Source organism: Thamnophis elegans, chromosome 3 (assembly GCF_009769535.1).
Source record: "Thamnophis elegans isolate rThaEle1 chromosome 3, rThaEle1.pri, whole genome shotgun sequence".
Lineage (NCBI taxonomy): Eukaryota > Metazoa > Chordata > Lepidosauria > Squamata > Colubridae > Thamnophis > Thamnophis elegans.
Window position 1 is genome coordinate 44,917,968 of NC_045543.1, and position 21,463 is coordinate 44,939,430.

Consider the following 21,463-nt stretch of genomic DNA (forward strand, 5'->3'; position numbering starts at 1 on the left):
TATGTTTAGATTTTTTAACAGAGTGCCTTGCTAATCAGAGGGACTATAATGAGATTAAACAACGTTTGAATGAAAATTGCCTTGATATACAGTGCCATTTGGAATCTTTATGGCAGTTTCATAAAATAGAGATGGTTCATAATAAAGATTTGGAAGAAGAATTCATTGCAAAAAGGTGAATTATTTTAACATAAAAATACAGGTTATTAATGATTTTACTAAATGGACTTTTTGCCCATGATTGAGCTTTTCCTCAGGCATCTTCACAACAAATTGAGATAGTGATCAGCCTAAAGTGATCAGCCTGCTTGAATGAAGATTTGAACTGGTGTCTTCTCTGGTCTGAATCTGGTGTATTTGTCAGTGTTACATGTTTCTGTGAGGAAAAATGCACATATAACATGTAATCAAGTTCAGAGATCCCAATTAACTAATCCTTCTTCCAGTCATAAACCATACAGCAGGCTTCAATCAGTTGCTATTCATCAAGACTCTCATTACTTCAGATAATTTCTCTACTATTTTGGACACATCCTTTAGAGTGTGTGTGTGTGTGTGTTTACACTGTTATAAAAGTTGTATATTCACTACTTTACAAGGATCATTTCTTCAGTTTTGTCATATGAAAAGATATACTTAAATAATTACAAAATGTGAGGGGGGTGTACTCCTGTGATATTGTGTGTGTGTGATCCTATTGGAGTTATGTAGTTATCATGGGATAAATATTCTGGATTTTTGCTTGAGTTTGGCCAGTTTCAGAGTAAAATCAGACATTAAATTCTCTATGCTTGGTAGGCAGTCTAATTTCTACTTGGGTCTCTAACCTAGTGTTAAAATCAGTCCTAATCTTTAAACTGTTTGTGCAAATGTATGGCTTTCTATATTTATAATACAGATAAATATAATAATAAAATCACCTTTTTCCGTTTGTTTATTTATTGCATTTTATTTCTAATCACTTCCATTATCTGGGTGTGTATATGTGTGAGAGAAGGAGGTATGAAGTTTTTTGCACTAAAAGCACAGAAATGTATTATACATTATAATAACAAACTCTAAACTCTAATTTGCTTTGGAAATTTATCTTTACATATTGCGTAAGTAAATACTGTATTATATAAGCAATCTGTGGGCTTGAATGTACTCCATATTTTTCAACAAGCTATAATTTGAAAATTGGAATATTTTTATTACATGTTTTATGCCAATGTAGGGAGTGCTGGGGCAAGCAGGAGGCAAAGCAATAAGTAAAATGGAGCCATCTATTTTCCTCCTTACATAGCCATTTAAAGCCATTTGAAGTTACGATGGACTTGGAAAGGGTGCTTTCTGACTTGTAAAACACTTCTGGTCATTATAAAATGTTTCCTTCTCCTCCCCCCCCCCCCCAACAGTATGTGATGTATTTTGGGCACTTGTCAAACAATTCACATTTACGACCAGTTGCCAAATGCCTTGCAATCATGTGTTTGCCATTTGTAATCTTCCCTGCCATCTTCCCCAGAAAGTCAGTTGGGAAGCCAGCAAAGAAGCCGTAGGGATGGAGAGGAGCTGAAATCCTTCAGCAAGCTGCTCTTTCACTCCATCTGCTTACAGACCTAGGAAACTTAACTACTGCAATCAGGAGTGCTGGGACTGCAGTTGTTAAGTGAAGTAGTCACATCAGTGTCTACCTTTGGTTCAAACAACCAAAATTCTGGTCCCAATTGTGGTCATAGTCTACCTACTAACTGTAGGTTGCTGGAGAAGGTGTAGATTATTCTTGCTAAAGATGATTTGCTTTGAAATTGAGATGAAAGAAATGGAAAATTAGGTTGTACGGTAATTAAGTTGTCTGGGTGATACATGACTTTGGCAATGCATCATCTCTCCTAATAGTGAACTAAACACTCACAAATACCACATCTGGTATCTATTTCTATTCTAACTATCCTGTCCCTACTCTGGGACATCAAGCTTCATGAAGAGAAGGATTCCTGTTAATTATAGTGTTTAAGAAATGCACAGTATTGTAACATGCAAGACATTTTATCTTGAAATTCAGAATGTAATAGTAATATTAATAGTGGTATTCATTTGTTTTCTATATGGAGAACAAAAAAGCATTGTTTAAGTTAACCAAACAATATGCTCCAAAGAATACTTTAAAAAATATAATCAAAAGGTACATTAACGGAACCTCTGGAAAAGTTTAAAGATTTATTTAAAAGTTTATTGTACTATTAAATGTCAAAAAGCAATGGAGTAAAATCCTTGATATTTGTGGAAATCTCAGGTAATCTGTTGGCTAGAGAATATTCTACTTAGAGCTATTAATGGCTATAAATCCATAGGGCCATAACTATGAAAGCCTGCCAAGCCTTATAAAAAGAACAATATAATAGTACATAGAAGATTGATTCTTTTTCCCCCAATTGATAGGGATAGAGAGAGATGCTTTTGCATTGGGATATTATTAAACTTTCCAGCTATGAAGGGGTAAAAGAATGAATATAGCATGTGTGAGAGCGATCCTATAAACTGAGCATAGGATATTGGCTAAATAATTAAAATTGGGGAAAGTTCTTCCAAGCAGAACAATCTCATACAGTGTGGATACAGTAAATTATATTTTTCCAGGTGCCAACTTAATTAAGGATTCATTCATTAAGGCCCATTGAGACTAAATTTTGAACTAATAAGTTATAATACAAATCCACAATCCTGCCTCCCTCCAACTGTGGACAAAAATATTATATTGTAAGGTCAACTAGGGAACTGCCTGAAAAAACAACATATCAAATGAACATTTCTGATGGCAAAGTTGAATTCAGATTCCTATCCCTAGAATCCACAAAAATTACACAATAGGGAATTCTTAATAATGTCCCTAGAAAATTGTACTGGACAGATTCAAGAGATCCTAGTTAATTATAAATTACCTCAGCATATACCATAACCTTTGCTCTAAAACTTCTTGGCTCCCCCCCCCCCCCGGCCAAAGTTCAATTACAGCATCCATTCCAGTGGATTTAGTTGAACATATAAATAATTGTAATAAATAAAAACATGATTTGTATCATGTTAAGACCATGAACACAGAAGAAATGAAGTGTATCAGGCTAATACTTCAGTTATGGAGTGACCTGGCATTCAGTAGGAAGTCCATAATTTGATAGCAGCAAGAATATAATGAAAGTAAATATGAAAATTGTGATTATTTCAGCTACTGCAATAATTGATGCATACTAAGATGCTTTATATGGACAGGGCCAGACACATTTCTCTTAAAAGGGGGAATCTAGAGTATATTACTAGGAAACAACGAAATTGGCTACTACCTTTTTAAATTAATTTGCATAAAGAGTGGAACCTGCCTTGAAAACATCTTTTTCATTGTTAGGACTGAGCTGCGTGAAGAAGGAAAGCAAGATAAAGAGCTCTGTAGCTTTTTAGTTGTCTCTAGAGATGAAGTGTCACAAATTTGTCAGAATGGCCTATGTACCGGTGATTCCAAAAGAGAAATAAACATTATGAAAGAACTAGGAAATCCTCAACTTGGAGTTTATTTGTTCCGATATATTGATATTGCTTTGAATTATGCATCCAAACATTCATTTCCAGTAGAAAATATCATTATATTCAGGGTAAGTCTTTATATATCTATATATTTTTAAAATGTAAAGCAATTACTCTGTAATGTGGGGAATCATTGGTTTGGATCCTGAAATAGCCTTTATTCTGTGGAAGGAATTTGTTCCAAACAGATTTGAATATAAATTTAAAATGAGCATTTATAAGGATATGGGAAAGCTGAAAAAGTATAATTACACATTTTTTAAAAAACATAAGTAAATCGGGAAAGCAAAAGAAGACAAATGATGAAGTCAATGTCCTCGTGCAAACAATTTTATTTACATCTATTTGAATTTGATATTACATATTGATGACATCAATTTGTGTCTGTATGTGAGAGAGTGTTATTTTAATGCCTCTGTAGCTTAGTGCAGACACCGCTGATTGAAACAAAGTCCATGATTGTTCCAAGGATTATTTCTAAAACTGCTTACCAGAATCTGTAATTATTGTTCAGCCAACTATGTGGTGAGAAGAGTTCAATTAAAAAACAACAACTCGTTAGGCAAAGAATCCAAGGAAAAAAGGAAGAAAGTGTCTGAAATTCAGACTTTATTGAGGGCAGCCATCGGTGCAAGCCAGCAGCTTCCTCTACACCTGTTAATTTATAAGATTCTGTCCAGGAATCTAAGAATTTCATCTGTTATAAAAATTACTTCAACATCTTTTTCCTCTTCCTATCCCTTTCCCCAGAAAGCCATTCTGTAGCTTATTTGCAATACTGATAACGGTGGTAAACCTATTATAGTATTTTGCTGAAACTCAGACTTAGCCTTTGCATGATATTTGCCATCATAATGCCCATTGTTTTACTTGGTGTTTTACTTATTCCTTTCTCGGCCCCAAGAACAGGACAGTCCTTGGCATTTTTGAACATTTTTGGATTTTTGGCAGAATATGGGAAAGAAGCAAAATGGGAAGGATAGGTGGGAAAACACAAGCAGAATAAAAAAAAAGTCAGTATAATTAAGGAGATCTACATATTTTTCTACCTAAAGTACCCAAAGAATCTTCCTAATAATGAGCTCAGTACACCGTGTTTCCCTGAAAATAAGACAGGGTCTTATTTTCTTTCGATCCCCCCAAAAAGTGTTTGGCCTTATTTTTGGGGAGATCTTATTATTTTTGAGGTGCAGGAGGCAGCATGCATGGTCACCTAATAGCTGCTGCTGAGTTGCAATATTTTTGGAGAGTGCTTATTTTTTGGGAGGGCTTATTTTAGCACATGTGCTCAAAAGCCCAATTGGGCTTATTATCCGGAGAGATCTTACAAGGTAAGTCATAATATTTTGAGCCCAAAAATCACCATTTTCATGTGTGCTACTGTTTTTAATAGTGTGATGGAAAGATCTTATAAATGGAAGATAGTATGTAGTCTACAGAATGCCCATATTAATTCTAAATGTCATTACTGGGAATAATTTAAAACTATAACATTCTGGTATACAATAAAGCACTTTATTTTTCAAGTTTCATATCACCAAAAAAACTCAGTTGAACTGCGTTGCTATTAAACTAGTGTAAATATATATATATGAAAAGGTTTTGTTTGCTTTGTATTTCTAGGTTCTTTTAGGAAAAGTTAAAAAAGTTCAACCACCTAAAGGCCAAAAGAAAATTGTACTGGATCCAACTCCAAACTTTGATTGCCATATGTCTAGAATTCATCCTTCACTTAAGGATTCTTTGGAGGATCAGGCTACTGGGTCTTTGGTAAGTAATACTTTAGTGATTTTATTTTGACAAGATACAGCATGATATCCTACATTTCTATTTTTTGAAGTTATTTCATTTTTTAAAGTTTAGAATAATTGGATTTTAAGGAGGGGGCTACAATTTAGAAACTATATATTCAGAAACTATAGCAAAGCTATAGAAGACCCTCTTTCTGGGCTCTTCAACAAGGATAAAATCTAGCATTTCACTTGAAGAATCAAGGGCTGGTATTTTCAGTAACTGTGCTAGAGATTAGCATCAGGAAAACTGGAAATCTTATCCTGGCTTATGGAGTGATTCAGTGCAGGAGAAATTTATCATAAAGTACCTAGAATTATTTCTGTGGTTGGATTTTTTCTGTTCATCATTCAGCCATTGTTGGTTTGAAAATGTCCCAGTTTTCTCCAAGGTTAAGACCTACAATATATATTTTATAATAAAAATTGCCTCTTTACAAGTAGTCCATGACTTTACAAACATAATTGACCCTGGAATTTTGGTCCTAAATCATTGTACTCACACATTGAGTCACCACATGGCCAGACTCGATTTTATGACCATTTATAGACTGTCATGAAGTGTGTTACGGTGTGGCCATAAATCTGAATCCAACTTATCCAACATGCATTTTTTGCCAGAAAATAACAAAAAATGTCACAAATTGAAATCATATGATCATGGGATACTGCAACCAGTCATAAATGCAAGCCAGTTTCCAAGCACCTGAAATGTGATCATGTAACCACAGGGATGGTAGGGCAGTCATAATTATTCGAGGAAGGGTCATAAGTAAAATCAAGAAGCAGGATCCTAACACATTCCAAACCAGACCCGTATACATAGCCAAATTTTTAAAGCCTTCCAAAAGGTCAAAAAGATTGGACCATTTTGATTTCCAAAGGGAGTATATTCCACAAAGCAGGGACTACAGCAGAGAAGGCCCCAATTCCTGCCAGTCAACACATTTTGGCTGACAGGATCTACAGCATACCCATATTGAGCTGGTGGATCAAATTGGACAGGTAGAGATTCTTGGAAAAAGACATTATTTCAGGTAACCTGATCCCCAGCCATATAGAAATTAATTAGATGTTGATGTGCTGTATAAAGTAGATACAGTCTTTCTTTGAATTCAGTTGTCTGCTTCTGCAAAAAAAACCAAAACTATATATACTGTAAAGAGCAGTACGTGTAAGAGAATATGAACGTTGTCAAAGATTTGATAGATGAAGGGGGATTTTTAATTCTGCTTCACTTTTGAGATGTTATTAAATATTTTTCCACAGACATTTTATCCTGAATTTCCTAAATCTTAAGCAAATAATTTTATATTAAAATTAGAAAGCATGTGATACAAATTGTCATATTAGATCAGGCCTGGCAGCCCATATTCGATCAAACTGGTGGCCCACAGGCCAGATACAGCCCATACAGGCCATTTCTACCCCAGCTCCGCAAAGATAAAAAATATCACAATCCGGCTCGTGGCCTGATCAAGATTGACATCCCTATATTAGATACTTTAATCTCTTCACAAAAACAGTACGTTTTGCACCTAGTTTGTATAATACTTTTATAAAAGAGAGGTGCTGCAACAGATTAAAAGTTTTACCATTCATTTTGTTGATATTTGATCACAGTGTGGTCACTATTTTTGGTCTTTGTCTAAGTTTAAAGTTAATTATCCAGGTATATTTTTATTTTCTTACAATACTTCCATTTACAGGTATATTTTTATGAATATAATGAACATTCAAAACCTGTGGATAAGCCTAGGCAATGTCTTCCATATGCTGTAATACATGTAAAATCTGTTAATCAGAAAGGAGTGGCTGATTCCTTCCTAACATCTTTGAAGTGTAAACTTAAAAGATTACCCAAGCACACTGGTAAGTTTTCTTGAGCTTGTATGTTAATTTTATTGTATTCTACCTTGATTCTGCTCAGTTTTTCATGTTTAGACATTGTTTCATGTCATCTTCTTAGCTTCTGCATTTAACTTCATAGCTAGGATGCAGAGATCTGGAATGGAAAAGCATTAGATCAGTATTTTTTTAAACTTGGCGTTGTGTAGACTTCATGCTAGCTGGGGAATTTTGGAAATTGAAGTCCACACATCTTAAAGTTGCCAAGTTTGATAAAACACTACAGCAGATTTAAAGCAGAGAGATATATTTGGAACACTTTGTTGCCATCTACTGGTCATGTAGATGTTTACAGCACATTTCTGATTGTCATTTGATGCGTGCCTGCGTTACTTATAGGTTGGATATCCAACTCAGCTGTGGTTTCTTTAGTCATGTTAAGTCATGTTACAGCAGTGTTTTTCAACCTTTTTTGTGCAAAGGCACACTTTTTTCATGAAAAAAAATCACGCGGCACACCACCATTAGAAAATGTTAAAAAAATTTAACTCTGTGCCTATACTGACTATATATAAAGTAATTCTCCCACGGCACACCTTACACTATTTCACGGCACACTAGTGTGCCGCAGCACAGTGGTTGAAAAACACTGTGTTACAGTATTACATTGAGATCTCAAACACCCACTGCTGCCTTCAGAACTACTCTTCCTCTTTTTCTTAATCATTAATCAGACTATTCTGAGCCCTCAGCACAGGATCAGGCTTTTTAAAAAGAGTTTCTAAAATAAATTTTCAATGGTCTGTTCCAATTGCTACCATTGAAAAGGTATTGTGCTGTTATGTTTCCTCCAACCTGATAGATTTTTGACAGAAGAAAAAAGATATGAGAAATGTTGAGAAAGCACAAAAAGGCTACAAATACAAGCTTCCACTCCAATAAGATTCTGAGGGTCATTCTGTAATAAAACTCTTGGCTGGAAGTGGCCAGAGTTTTTAATGTTATGTTCAGAAAGTATTGATAGTTTGCCTCTTTATATCACTGCTCTTTGGAAAAAACAGAAAAATAGCAAGAAATCATTCATAGGCAAATACAAAATTATTACTTCTCAAGCATGTGAACATAGCAATTCTGCTGTAAATGCTGCTGTTTTTTTTAATCCTACTGGTCAGTCTTCACTTTTTGATAGTACAACTTGTTTTATCTTTGGATTTGTATAAAATTGTTTATAAGCCAAACTGAGTTTATGGAAAATTTCTCCTTAGAATAACTGTTTACTGAAACTTAATAAAGATAAATATAAGTTTGCTTCCTAAAGTTACAGCTGTGTGAAAAGGTTCTGCACGTTTTCAATTTTAAGCTTATTTACATGTTTAATCAACTTTTCACTCATAGAAACCACGCAAAATTAGTACTTTGATGAAAATTTCTATAGTCGGATTGAGATGCATAATTTTTATTAATATAACCAAAGTCTTTTTAAGGTTTTGAGTGTGTTTATGTGCTAAAACAAACACAACTTGAATTTTTGAGAATGTTAGGATCAAAAGTAGCCAATCAGCAGTGAGCTTTGGCTGACCAATCAAAATGCACAGAAGCTAAAACTAAGAGCCAATCCATGTTCTCATATTCTCTGACTGTAAATTGGCATGCAAAGCATTGAAAAATTTAATTTAGCTCTGGCTGCGGGCAAGGATGAAGGCCTTTGCTTTCACCAGTACTGAGCAGCGGCATCGCATCATTGTGCTTCATGAAGAGGGTTACTCCTGTACAGAAATAGCCAAGAAAGTGAAATGCCATCACACCACAGTGAGCAGAGCGGTTGAAAAATACCAAATAACTGGTTCAGTTGATGACAGGCTCCTCTCTGGAAGACCAAGAAAGTCGACAAAACAGCAAGATCGGGCTCTGCAACACATTTTGATGGCTGACAGGAAGCTCACCTCATCTCAGATTACAAGAATTTGGGGTGAAACGTGATGTAAAAGTGTGCACAAGCACAGTGCGTCACAGACTGCTTGCCAGAGGGCTCAAAGGCTGCAGGGCTCAAAGTAAACCTTTGCTCGCAGACGCTCACCACTCTCATCGATGTGTGTGGGCCAAGAAGTATGCCAAGTGGACCAACGAACAGTGGGCCAAGGGCATCTTCAGTGACGAGAGCAATTACTACTTAACTGGGAATCAGTGCAATAAGTATGTGAGAAGATTTCCAGCTGAAGAATTTAGGCCATACTGCCTGAATCTATCTGTGAAGCATCCCTTACACATGATGATCTGGGGCTATATCACTGCTTCTGGTATCGGTCGGATACAAATCGTGCAGGGAATCATGAATTCCAAGCAGTATGTTGAAGTCCTGGAAAAGACCAAGCTTCCTTCAGCTCAGCAACTTGTAGGGAAGGACTGTTACTTCCAGGATGACAACGCTCCTTGTCATCAAGCCAAGTCAGTACAGCAGTGGATGAAGAAGCATGGTGTTCGACTCCTGGATTGGCCAGCTCAGAGCCCAGATTTAAATCCAATTGAGAACTTGTGGGCCAAGATTGGTTACGAAATAAGCAAGAAGCATCCGAAGACCAAGCAGGAATTGATTGAATCCATTATTGCAGCCTGGCATCACATTGTCACCAAAGATCACATGCAAAGGCTTATACAGTCTATGCCGAAGCAATGCCGCCTGGTGATAAGCAATAAAGGCCTAGCTAATTTCATATTAGTAACCATGTTTGGTTACCTAAACGGTCCTTTTCAGGCCCACAAACAATAAAAATGTTAACAAAACACTAGCATCGGCCTTAGTAATTGCAACACATATGCCACTGGGTATGCATCAGTTAATCTGTTTTCATAGTCATTGGAAGCATGCAAGAAAATTCACAATCCCTATCCAACAGCACCAAATTGCAAAAATCTTATGCTTTTCAAAACCACCAGTATTTATTTAAATATAACAATATTTGCATAGTAGTTAGCATAAAATATCATAAAATGAATGGCCTATCCAAAAATGTTGTGAACCGTAAAGCGTGCAGGACTTTTTCACACAGCTGTACAGATAATACAGTTAGAATATTCCTGGGCATTTTAGCTATTGTAAAAACTTGGTGAATGATTAGAAAGCCCGCATTAGTGCATCACCTATCAAGGAGTCAGAGATAACTATCTGTTAAAATATGTTTTTCCTCCCTTATATAAAATATTATAACTCTCAAAAATCATATTTCTCTTTAACAGGAGGAGTTATTCCTTTGGAAAACTGTACACGGGTGACAAGGATAGGTAAAAGCCAACTCATCTATGAACATTTCAGAAAACCATTAGAAATGTATGTATCTGGAGAAGCTTCTTCCGTTTCTAAAGGCATACAGAACTGGAATGATTCTGAAAACAAAATTCACTGTGAAAAAAAGAAACACAAGCCAGCTACAAGATGGGATTTAACACAAATGAAAGCCAATATTCCATGTAAACCTGGTACAGAAACAATCAGAGGTGAACATATGGGGGATGATAAGAAGACTAGTTTAAATATAAATCTGGAAGATTTTTCTGACTGGGAAATTGGTTCAAGTACTGTAACTACTTCAAGATTAATTAAAGATCCAAGATTAACAAGAAGAGAAAAGAATGTGGTAAAGCAAAATGAAGAACTTATTATGAAACCACCTTTTTGTAATGACACCAGTATAACCACAGGCAAACTAAGTCCTGACAATATAACATCTAGCAAAGACAGTCGAGGAGAAATGGAAAGCCAGTTTCAAGGGGATGATATTTTTCCTTCTGAAATAGAGCATTCTATTCAACTTGACACCAAATGTGCAACAAATAATTGTACTTCATCAAAAGGGGAGCATTGTGGTAATACTTTTCAGTCTGCCTGCTGTAAAAAAAGGTATGCTTATGAATGGCCTTCAAATGAAATCACATCTGAGAATTTTGAACAAAATAAGCATCAAGCTCTGAAAATTTTAAATCTAAAATCTAAAAACTCTAACTTGGCTGAAAGCAATCAAAAAGATAAGCAAATATATTCAGCATCTGAAAAAGCAAATAACTCCCTAAATAATGATTATACAATAAACAGTATCAAAGAAAAATCTGCCAAAAGAATTAGCAATATAGAGAGCCTTGGGTATCACCCTTCTGATACCTGTATAACTGATGCTGTTAGAAGAGGCCTTAGTGTAAAAAATATGTGTCTTTCCAAGCCAGCATTTTTAAACAAAAATAATTTTGAGGATAGGATATGTAATTCCTTATTTACTGAAGAACAAAAAAACTGTGAAACAAATAACACAGGGGAAAAATGCTGTAATGAAATACATGTAAACCAATTAAAAGAGAAGGTTCCATGTGGACAAGAAGGCAAAAAGTATCAATCTACAACAGAAGCTGCATTTAAAAATGCAACAGAAAGCTCATCAAGAAAAAAGCAAGAACCTGATACGGTTTTGAAGAAACCCGCAGATAATATGAACAATTATACAGAAACATCAAAAAAATCAGATACTTTAGATTTAGAAAGCACAGGTTTTTTTTTTAACTTGAATCTTCAAAGAAGCTCGTTAATAGAAACAGAGCTAACTAACAGAGAACATTGCAAAGAGAAGTTTGAAGAATTGCAAACATTGCCTACTAAAAATAATGACTTGACAGATCACAAGAAAGTAAATCATACAGTGTTACTCACATCAGTTCCTATATCTTTGGGGAGTATGGGAAATACGGAAATCAACAAACAATCTGAAAATACATCTTCAAATGCCAGTTCTGATAGCTTTTGTAGTCAAGTTCCTGAAATATCTGGGCAAGATTTAGAAAGGAAAAGTAATAACGTCCACAGCTTAGACATTTGTGGCGAGATTGAAAATGTACTAGAAGAGTGTAAGAAAGGCGTCTCAGTGTGGCACAAGCCACATAATCATGGAAATATTAGTGAAGAGAATGTCTATTATTATTTACAAGCACGTTTAGATTGGGAGAATCTGTTTGGAAAACCTGGCTCGAATGAAAATCTTTCAAAAAATCCAACTTTGAAGACGAATAAAGATAATTCCTTATATAGGGAGAAATCTGGGGAGGAAAAAGGAACTGAGTTATTGAATACATTTTCATGCCCTGATTTACAAATTACAATAACCAATATAGTTCAGTCAAAATTAGAAACTAAAATGGAAAAATGTACAACTAAATCTTCAGCATCCAAAAAATGTGTTAAGTGGTCAAGACGGGGGGAAAAGGAAAAATACACAAAGGGACAGCAAAATTCAAAACATCATCGCAAAAAGAAAGAACTCAACATACAGTCTTCATCCCAGATTTCTTCACTATCCAAGGGACAATTTAAAAAAAACAAGCAGCCTGAAAAACATATTAAGAATATTTTAAGTGCCCTTGACAACACTAAAGCATTGCTATGCAAAACCAAATGCCCATCTCAAAAAATAATGGGTGCAATGTTTCACCTAAGAAAAGCTCGGAAGAATGTTCAGAGTTTAAAAACAGTAACAAAAGCTGGAAGAAAAACTTCAGGTAGTGTATTCTCCAAAGCAAAAAACATCTTACCGAACGGTATCTTAGATTCTTTTGAAACATTCGATTGCAGCACAGATGTATCTTTTAGCAGCGATTGTGCGAACAATAAAGCAATAAAAACAGTCTCTGAAAAACATGCTATCTTAGATACTACAGAAATTAGAAGTATAGAGCCACTTAGCGCTGAGCCTATCATATGCAACAAGAGATTTGCTGAGGAAGGCCTTTTTGGAAATACACAAGAAGAGAATCAAGAGAATGTAATTACAGCCATGGAAAACAAGCGCACTTTGAGTTCTGACACGAATGCCTGTAGAAGCAAAACAGATGGAAATCAATTTAACTCTTCTATGACAAGAAAGGAATTAACTGCCTGTCAAAGAAGGCAAACAAATGGTGAGGAAATGTTCAAATCTCATGTAAAGATGAGTACTGTTAAAATTGCTCCATCAATTCAACCAATTTTTGAATCTGCTGCAATAATAAATGTGTTCGGGTCAGATGTTATTTCTGCACCTTGTCCCAATTTGAAGAAAACGAACAATGACAAAGAAACTCTGGAAATATCTGCATTACAGCAAGAAAACATCAATTTGAGTGCTGGAAAGTTTCATGCTTCATTGGCAACTTGGCCCTTAACAGAAGAGAACCTTAATGCTAAAACCTCTGTGGTTCAGTTAACTCCAGAAATCCATAGCAACAGGTCATTGTCATTAAAAACAAACAATTCATCAAACAAAAATATAGGTATTAATTGCTCTGAAATCCCAGCAGGATCTTCCAGTAGACAGAAGCAAAAACTAGATTCTCATTGTAAACAGGTTTTTTCAAAATCAGAACATTCCTGCCTTAATTCATTTAGTCAATCAACTGAACAGGAAATATATAATGCTGAGAATAGGCATTGTAACTCATTGAACAAGTCAGTTGAACCCCAAAGAAATACTAACAAAATACCATCTAGTGATGATCTGCTATCTCAATCCTTCGAAGATAATAATTTATGCCAATCATCTCATCGTTGTGTATTACAGAAACTTATAGAGGAAAATGTAAAGGAAAGAGAACTACCAGAAAGCATGAATGACTCTACAATTAAAAGACTAGATATAATCCATGACAGTCCTCTGAAGTCATTAAATAACCTAGATTTAAGGCAGAAAAACTTGAAACAAATAAATCATATCATACTTAGGGAATCTACATGCAAACAGACTTCCTCAGGTAGTGGTTATAACTTTGATCAGTTTCATTTTAATTCTCCACTAACTGCAGTTTATCATGTCCTGCCTGATAAGACAAATAAACCTTTCACTAGCACCGAGGCCAAGCAAAATGAACACTATTTTTCAAGCACCTCTTCTGATAATTGCAACAATTTCAGCCATCACAGCAAACTTTCCAAAGTAGGAATCAGTCTAAAATCCTGTGACTTCAAGTCTAAAATATCAGAGATCTTACAAAAGGCAGATAAAACTTCATCTCTGATTATACTGCACGAACAGGTGTCATATTGCAAAAGTGCTCTTCCTTTGTTCATTACAGCTTTTGAAAAAAAGCAAGGTTGTTCTTTTGAGCATGCTCTGATTTCTAGGGAAATACTTGGAAGCTCTAATGGAAATATGCAGGCGAGTCAGAAATTAAAATCTTGTGCTATAGAAGCATTAGTTGAGCTGCAAATTATAATGGAAACAATAGATTTTATAGAGAATAAGAAAAGATTTTTAAAAGGTGAGCCAACTTTTCGAAGTTTGCTTTGGTATGATGATTCACTGCATAGTGAACTGTTTGGGGGGCATTCAGGTTATCAACAACAATCAAATTTATATCCTGCTTTTCAGATGAGATTAAAATACAACCCCCTTAATGAATTACAAATCTACCACAAGCAGTTAATGGAAGCTTTTGAAAATACTGTATCTGAGAATAATTCTTATTATTGCTTGTTGAAATTAAGGCGAGAAATAGAGGAATGTGAATCAGTAATGAAACAGGTTTCCAATTTATCTGATTTTTTTTTATCTGTGCCTTTCATTTGTGGCGCTAACTTTGGAGATTTTATAGAAGACCTAGAAGATTCAAGAAAAAATACAATGGATTTAATAAATATATCTAAAAGTCTTCCAGGCATGAATTTGAGTGCTGAAAAAGATAATCATCTCTGGATTATTATTGAGATTATTGGTAAAAAAACTGAATTTGTAAAGACGTGTACTCATGAAGAGTTTAATCTTAAAACTTCATTATTTGGTCTGGAACATATTTTTTTTGATGCTGCTAAACACCTTGTTTGGCAAGAAAGAAATTCATCTTTAAATAACAATTCAAAGGATGGGAAAGAAGTGCTCCAAATATATGAAATGACTGTGGCTAAGCTCTTTGATATTTATGAGCGTATGATGGAAGATTCAAGATGTGGAAATGACGATAATAGAACTTTTGGAGAATATACTGAGAAATGTGCAGAAGACTCTTGTAACTGTAAAGATGTTTGCTCTGAACACGATGCAAATTGCTTCATTGGAAAGTCTCTAACTTTACAAGATAGTTGTAATATAAGTGAAATCTTGGATGAAGCACAGTCTGCCGATATTGGAAGACTGCAACAGCTCATGGGCAAATGTACAGTGCAGATGGAAATGCTGAAAAAGTATTTTCAGATTTTACAAGAGGAGGATGTAACCACACTGATAACCCAAGAAAATATATTGGACTTCATGAAGAATGGAGGATTTAATCCTGTCATTCTGAAGCCGGAAGCTGTTGAAATATATACTGAATTGGCAATGACATATGAAACTATTTTTTTCCTTAAAAACTCAATAGAGAAACAAGGAGATAATCCGCGATTTCGTAGTTTACTATGGTTTGATTTATCACTTCTACCTGAACTTTTCCAGTGCCAAGAAAAAATGGCTTTCCTGTCTTATCGGAAAGATGAGCTTTTAGAAACAGTGGAGGCTTCCATCTTTGAACTTCAGGATGAATTGAACCTTATTTATAACTATACAGAAGCCTTAAATTGCTCATATGCGCTTCATCTTCTCACAAGAGAATTTGTGGAATTTTCAGAAACAAGAAAAATGTTAGGAACATCCAAGTCGCCTGTTTCCATGTGTGTAGATTTGGCACCATATGCTATCGCTTTAAATTATGGAAGTACAGTTTCTGAATTAGACTGTAACTATAGCCAGTTTTCTAAACTTCTTGAGAAATTGATGACATCCAGACAAAAAGATTTAGGAAAAATGGCTCACGTTATGAAGGTGATGAAAACCATTGCACATATGAAGTTTATCTGTTCCGAACAGGGGAAATCACCTCTTCCTGTGGTTATACATCAAATGCTTAAAAACTGGAGAAAAGCTTGTCGGTTGAAACGGCAGCTTGTAGGAACACGGTTAGATCACAGTGAACAAAATCTTCAGGCTTCCCAAATCCTACACAAAAGACCATTTAATGTAACTTTAGAAGACGAGCTCTGCCCATCAGAAGAAAAGACTGATGTCTCACATAACAAAAAGAAAAAGGTAAGGTTATCCAACACCTTCTCTAAATGGTGCTTTGTATATTCACTTATTTATTTATTCAATTTACATGTCACCCATTTCCCCCATAGGACAACTCTGGGTAGCTTGCAGAACATGATACGTGAACTTTTTATTTTCAAGAGCAATAAGATTACTGATAGTGTACTTTCTGGGGTGTACTTTTCTATCCTACAAATTATTGTATTTGACAACTTTCAGATATAATTTGGATGTACAGTATTTCCTCTTATTTACATCTTAAGAAACAGTGGTGCAGTGGTTAGAGTACAATACTGCAGGCTACTTCTGCTGCCTGCAATTTAGCAGTTCAAATCTCACTGGGTTCAAGTTTGACTCAGCCTTCCATCTTTCCAAGGTTGGTAAATTGAGGACCCAGATGGTTGGGGGCAATATGCTGACACTCAAACTGCTTAGAGAGAGCTGTAAAGCAGTATATAATCTAAGTGCTATTGCTATTGCTGAAAGAGGTGGATTAAGATCATAATGGGGGTGTCATAGGAAATAATGGAACCTCTACTTTGTCCTTAATACCATACACCAGTTTCTGTGTATGTGTGTGTACATATACACACACACATACACATACACTGTCAAAACTATAGCAATAGCAGTTAGACTTATATACCGCTTCATAGGGCTTTCAGCCCTCTCTAAGCAGTTTACAGAGTCAGCATATCGCCCCCACAGTCTGGGTCCTCATTTCACCTACCTCGGAAGGATGGAAGGCTGAGTTAACCTTGAGCCGGTGAGATTAGAACCGCTGAACTGCAGATAACAGTCAGCTGTAGTGGCCTTCAGTACTGCACCCAAACCACGGCGCCACCTCGGCTCTTATAACTATTTTATATACAAAGTGGAAAAAAAAATTAAAGGAAAAAGAATAAGATTTTTATTGTAACTGTGTACCACTTTTGTTTTGGTCTGATTGTTTTGTTATTTGGGAGTAAGGAGGCCTATAAATTTAATAAATAATAAAAATAACCACATATAAATATTTGGGTGATTCTGATTTACTTTCCTTGACAATTCCTGCTCTGTACATAATTCCATTCTTGAACTTAAAAGTAATGTACCAAGCACAGTACATTATTTGCATTAATATAACAAGACTAAACAAGGAAAACTCTGCTTTACAATTTCAAAGTTTCATAAATGGAATAGTACAGGTAGTCCTCAACTTACAACAGTTATTTAGTGATTGTTCAAAGTTACAACAGCACTAAAAAAAATGACATGGCATTGTAGCATCCCCATGGTCATCATCAGAATTCAGCCCCTTGGCAACTGATTCATATTTATGATGGTTGCAGTGTTCTAGGACCAAGTGATCATCTTGTGCAACCTTCCAACAAGCCATGTCAATGGGAAAGCCAGATTCACTTAACAACTAACTTAACATCTGTGATTCACTTAACAGCCATGGCAATAAAGGTCGTAAAATGGGGCAAAACTCACTTAACAACTGTCTCCTTAACAACAGAAATTTTGGGCTCAATTGTAATCATAGGTTGAGGACTACCCGTGTATATGGATTTGACTTTAAAAAAACAGATGATTTTTCCTTTTAATTTTGCATACCGGTAAGTAAAATGTCTTAAGTCTCAAAAGTTTGCTTTAATGACTATTTGCATACTCTTAGACTAGAATTAATTCATCGTATGATTAGTGATATATAGATTGAAATAAACCATTCCCAGAATTTTTGGGGATGCACATCACAGCATTTCCTTCCAACTTTCTTCTCCAGGGCCCTAGATCTTGTTTTACGGCAGAGAAAGAAATGGAAAGAAAGTCCCGCGGGTATTGACAGAGCAACTGCTTGTTATTAGAAAATGGAGGCAAAACTACATCAAGATTGAGTCAGCCCCATCCTTTCAGTACTCGTGACTTTTCAAGATAGTGAGCTATTAAAGAAAATTATGGAAAACCTCTTGTCCTTGTTCCTTGTAAACTGCTTTATTGGAATGCTTGAGCACTTGTAATTGGATTGCATAAACTCAGTGTTCCCTTATCTGCAGCTGCTTCTTCAGGAATGCTAATTTTTCTATTTAAAAAAACATAGTGAGAGTCACTGTCAGTATATACAGGACACTTTCTAATCCATGTATATTTTGCCAGTAAACTGCTTTCAGAAAGATTGTTACAAAGAGTAAATACAAGTATGGGTTTTTTTTTTAATCAGTTCAGTTAATATGGATTTTGTTGCAAAGGAAATAAAAATATGTAACTTAATGTTTTGGAATCTTATTAGTTTCTGTTGTGTATATATCTTGCTTTTCAATCCTGTGGCCTCATCAATCCCATACTGAGATTTCCATGTAACTTAAAAAATAAAAAGAGATAAAATAAGCAAATCTGAACAGCATAGTGGGTAAGGCACTGTCTAGAAAACGGGAGACCGTGAAAGCCAGCTGGGTGACTTTGGGCCAGTCATTCTCTTTCTCAGCCCAAGCCACCTGATAGGGTTATTGTTACGGGGAAAATAGGAGTAAGGTGTGTTGGATATGTTCACTGCCTTGAGTTATTTATAAAAACAATAAGGGCAAAATACAAATAAATAAATAAAATATCCAGATAAACCAAGAAGTAAAACAATGAAACTTAAAAGATTAGTTATGTATAGAAGTTCTAATATACCAAAGTGAATTGTATTTAGGATCCCCGGAATATTATATCATGGCTAATAATCTATTGAACAAAGTCTCTGATTATTGCATTAGGCACACAAAGATTGTCCTATTAACCATACAGTATTCCAAATCATTGTTGACTTCACTGATAATGACCAATTTTTGAATTGGAGCAGTGAAGCTAATGAAGTGAGAAAAATTGTTCTTTAGAACATAGATGGACAAGTTTCAGATTTTTAAGATGATACTAGGTACACTGGATGAAAAAATAGGGTTACTTTTGTTATTATTGATTATTTCTGCTTAACAACATAAATTTTAAGTATTTTAAAGCACACCCTGTTCTAGTAAACCTTATTCTACACATCTTGCCTAAATCCTTGCCTTACATAACTTGAGAATACTGTCATTCTTGAGATTCTGAGAAATCCTTTCTTAGTTTTATCTTAGAGAATGTGCCTTCCAGAGGCATCAAGCTACATCCGTAATTTTCAGAATGGCAGTTTTGGAATTCAGCTAGATTGAAAAAGGTTGATACACACTTTTTTTTTCCTCAAAAATTCTACACGTTCCTTGAAATAAGTTGTTTACATTTCTTTGTTTTGACGTAATGGATGTTAGACCTACAATTACCCTACTAAGAATAGTTCCCAGCATTCTCTGTGAAGTGAAAAGCATTGTGGCTTTATTTTCAGTTACATAGGTTTCTTGTTATAATTAATTCCTATTACCTTTTATTGGCTATTTGCATCCATATGCAGCATATGCACAGATTTTCTTACTTGTCCTGACCCTGGAAATTGTACTGCCAACATTCTAATAGACTTTTAATAACATCAATTTTTAACTCTGAATGTTTTCCAAAGACCCTATAATGTGTTTTTTTTATTTTACCATTAATTTTGTATCAGCACTTCCTTTTGCTCATTATACAATTTAGAATTTTCTTAATCACACAATACCTCCAATTATTACAGCTTTTATGTTAAAGAACTTATTAATTGCTGTGAAGACGCATTATTGCAACTGCAGGAAAAACAAATTCTGCAAACTTAGTTTGCAACACAAATAAGCATATGCGGAGCATTGGTAAAACAAAAACACATAACATTTAATTCAGTTTATATTGCTATTTTTAATCTCTTAGGTAGCTGCTTCATTGATGACAACTTCCAAGATAGATGAAAAAGAAGCCTGCAGAAACGTGAGGTATACATAATAAGTATAAATATTGATTTAATACAAAAAAACACAGTGCATTTGTTCACATCTTTTATTATTTCATTTTTAAACTTTTTTTTGTGCGCCGAACCGGCAGTAATGCTGGCAACAACCCACTCCTGCTATGCAGGAGAAATTTGATTCACAATCCGTTGGCTCGGTGGTGGTCGGTGATTGAAACACAAGGGAATATCACTCCCGCTGCCTTAAGTCTGGAAGCAGTTCCGGTGAAAGGCATAGACATTTTGGTGAGGTACCAACGTTTAGTACTGTAAGGAGCCCCAGACCGCTCCTGAGTGAAGGAGTGGAATGTCTGCCAGTTTGAACTGAGGTAACAAAATTTGAGACAACTGGCAGTTGGAACAGAGTTCTTTTCAGGTGGGGAGGGGGAGTAGAACTCCTTAGCATCAGAGTGTGTTAATTACTGTATAAGAAATACTAATCAGCTGATGGTCATTTCGAAAAATCCTTTCTTAGCGAGCACCTAGAAGCCAAGAGGAACATGCCAAATTGCAAGTTTGTAGGCTTTGTGGTTCTGGAGATTTCGTGATGAGTGAGTGGTACTTGGCTTTTATATATATAAAGAGGGTAAAACAGAGATGATTGCAAAATGCTTTTTGTATCTTTGTTTTAGAGGCTGAGTTGTATTTAACCTCTTGAGTTCTGACATGGGGGAATGGAGTTCTCCCAACTCCTGTTCCCATTTCTGGAAAAGCATTTGGCTATCCTGCTGATAACAATTCCAATTTCCCTTGAATCCTGAATCCAATATTTCTTCATGAAAAGATTCTTTAGAATCTTTACAGCGGGATTTGTTTCTGTATTTTATTTTTTTCTTTTTGAATTTTATTGATTAGTAGCCCCATTCTGGGTTCATAAATATAAACATACAGACAGCAGCAAGAAATAAGTCTGTACTGATTATGCTTACATGTATGAGTCTTAGACCTTGATATGTATAGTCAACATTTAAAAAGCAACTTATATAAGCCTGATCTTCATTACTTTAATGCCTCATTCTGGGTTCATAAATTAATCAGAGGAACAGCTTGCCTCCAGAAGTTGTGAATGCCCCAACACTGGAAGTCTTTAAGAAGATGTTGGATAGTCATTTGTCTGAAACAGTATAGGGTTTCCTGCGTAGGCAGGGGGTTGGACTAGAAGACCTCCAAGGTCCCTTGTAACTCTGCTATTGTATTGTATTGTAAATATAAATATAAGGACAAGAAATTTGATGAATTCCAGAAACCCCTACTGAATTAATGAATTCTTTTCTTCATAGCACTTCTGAGACATTTGGAGAATTGAGAATCTGATTTTACAA

The 21,463-nt window shown here is 35.3% G+C and overlaps 1 protein-coding gene across 3 annotated transcripts in view; it reads left to right on the forward strand.

Annotated features, from left to right (window-relative positions):
- Positions 1-21,463, forward strand: part of TEX15 (testis expressed 15, meiosis and synapsis associated) — a 35,860-nt gene that overhangs the window by 12,608 nt on the left and 1,789 nt on the right. For 2 of the 3 annotated variants that reach the window (XM_032213356.1, XM_032213355.1), the window contains exons 3-8: positions 10-175; positions 3,386-3,629; positions 5,185-5,331; positions 7,061-7,223; positions 10,434-16,267; positions 20,066-20,127. In XM_032213356.1, the coding sequence (XP_032069247.1) occupies positions 10-175; positions 3,386-3,629; positions 5,185-5,331; positions 7,061-7,223; positions 10,434-16,267; positions 20,066-20,127 (6,616 nt within the window). The other variant, XM_032213357.1, reaches the window with a different exon arrangement.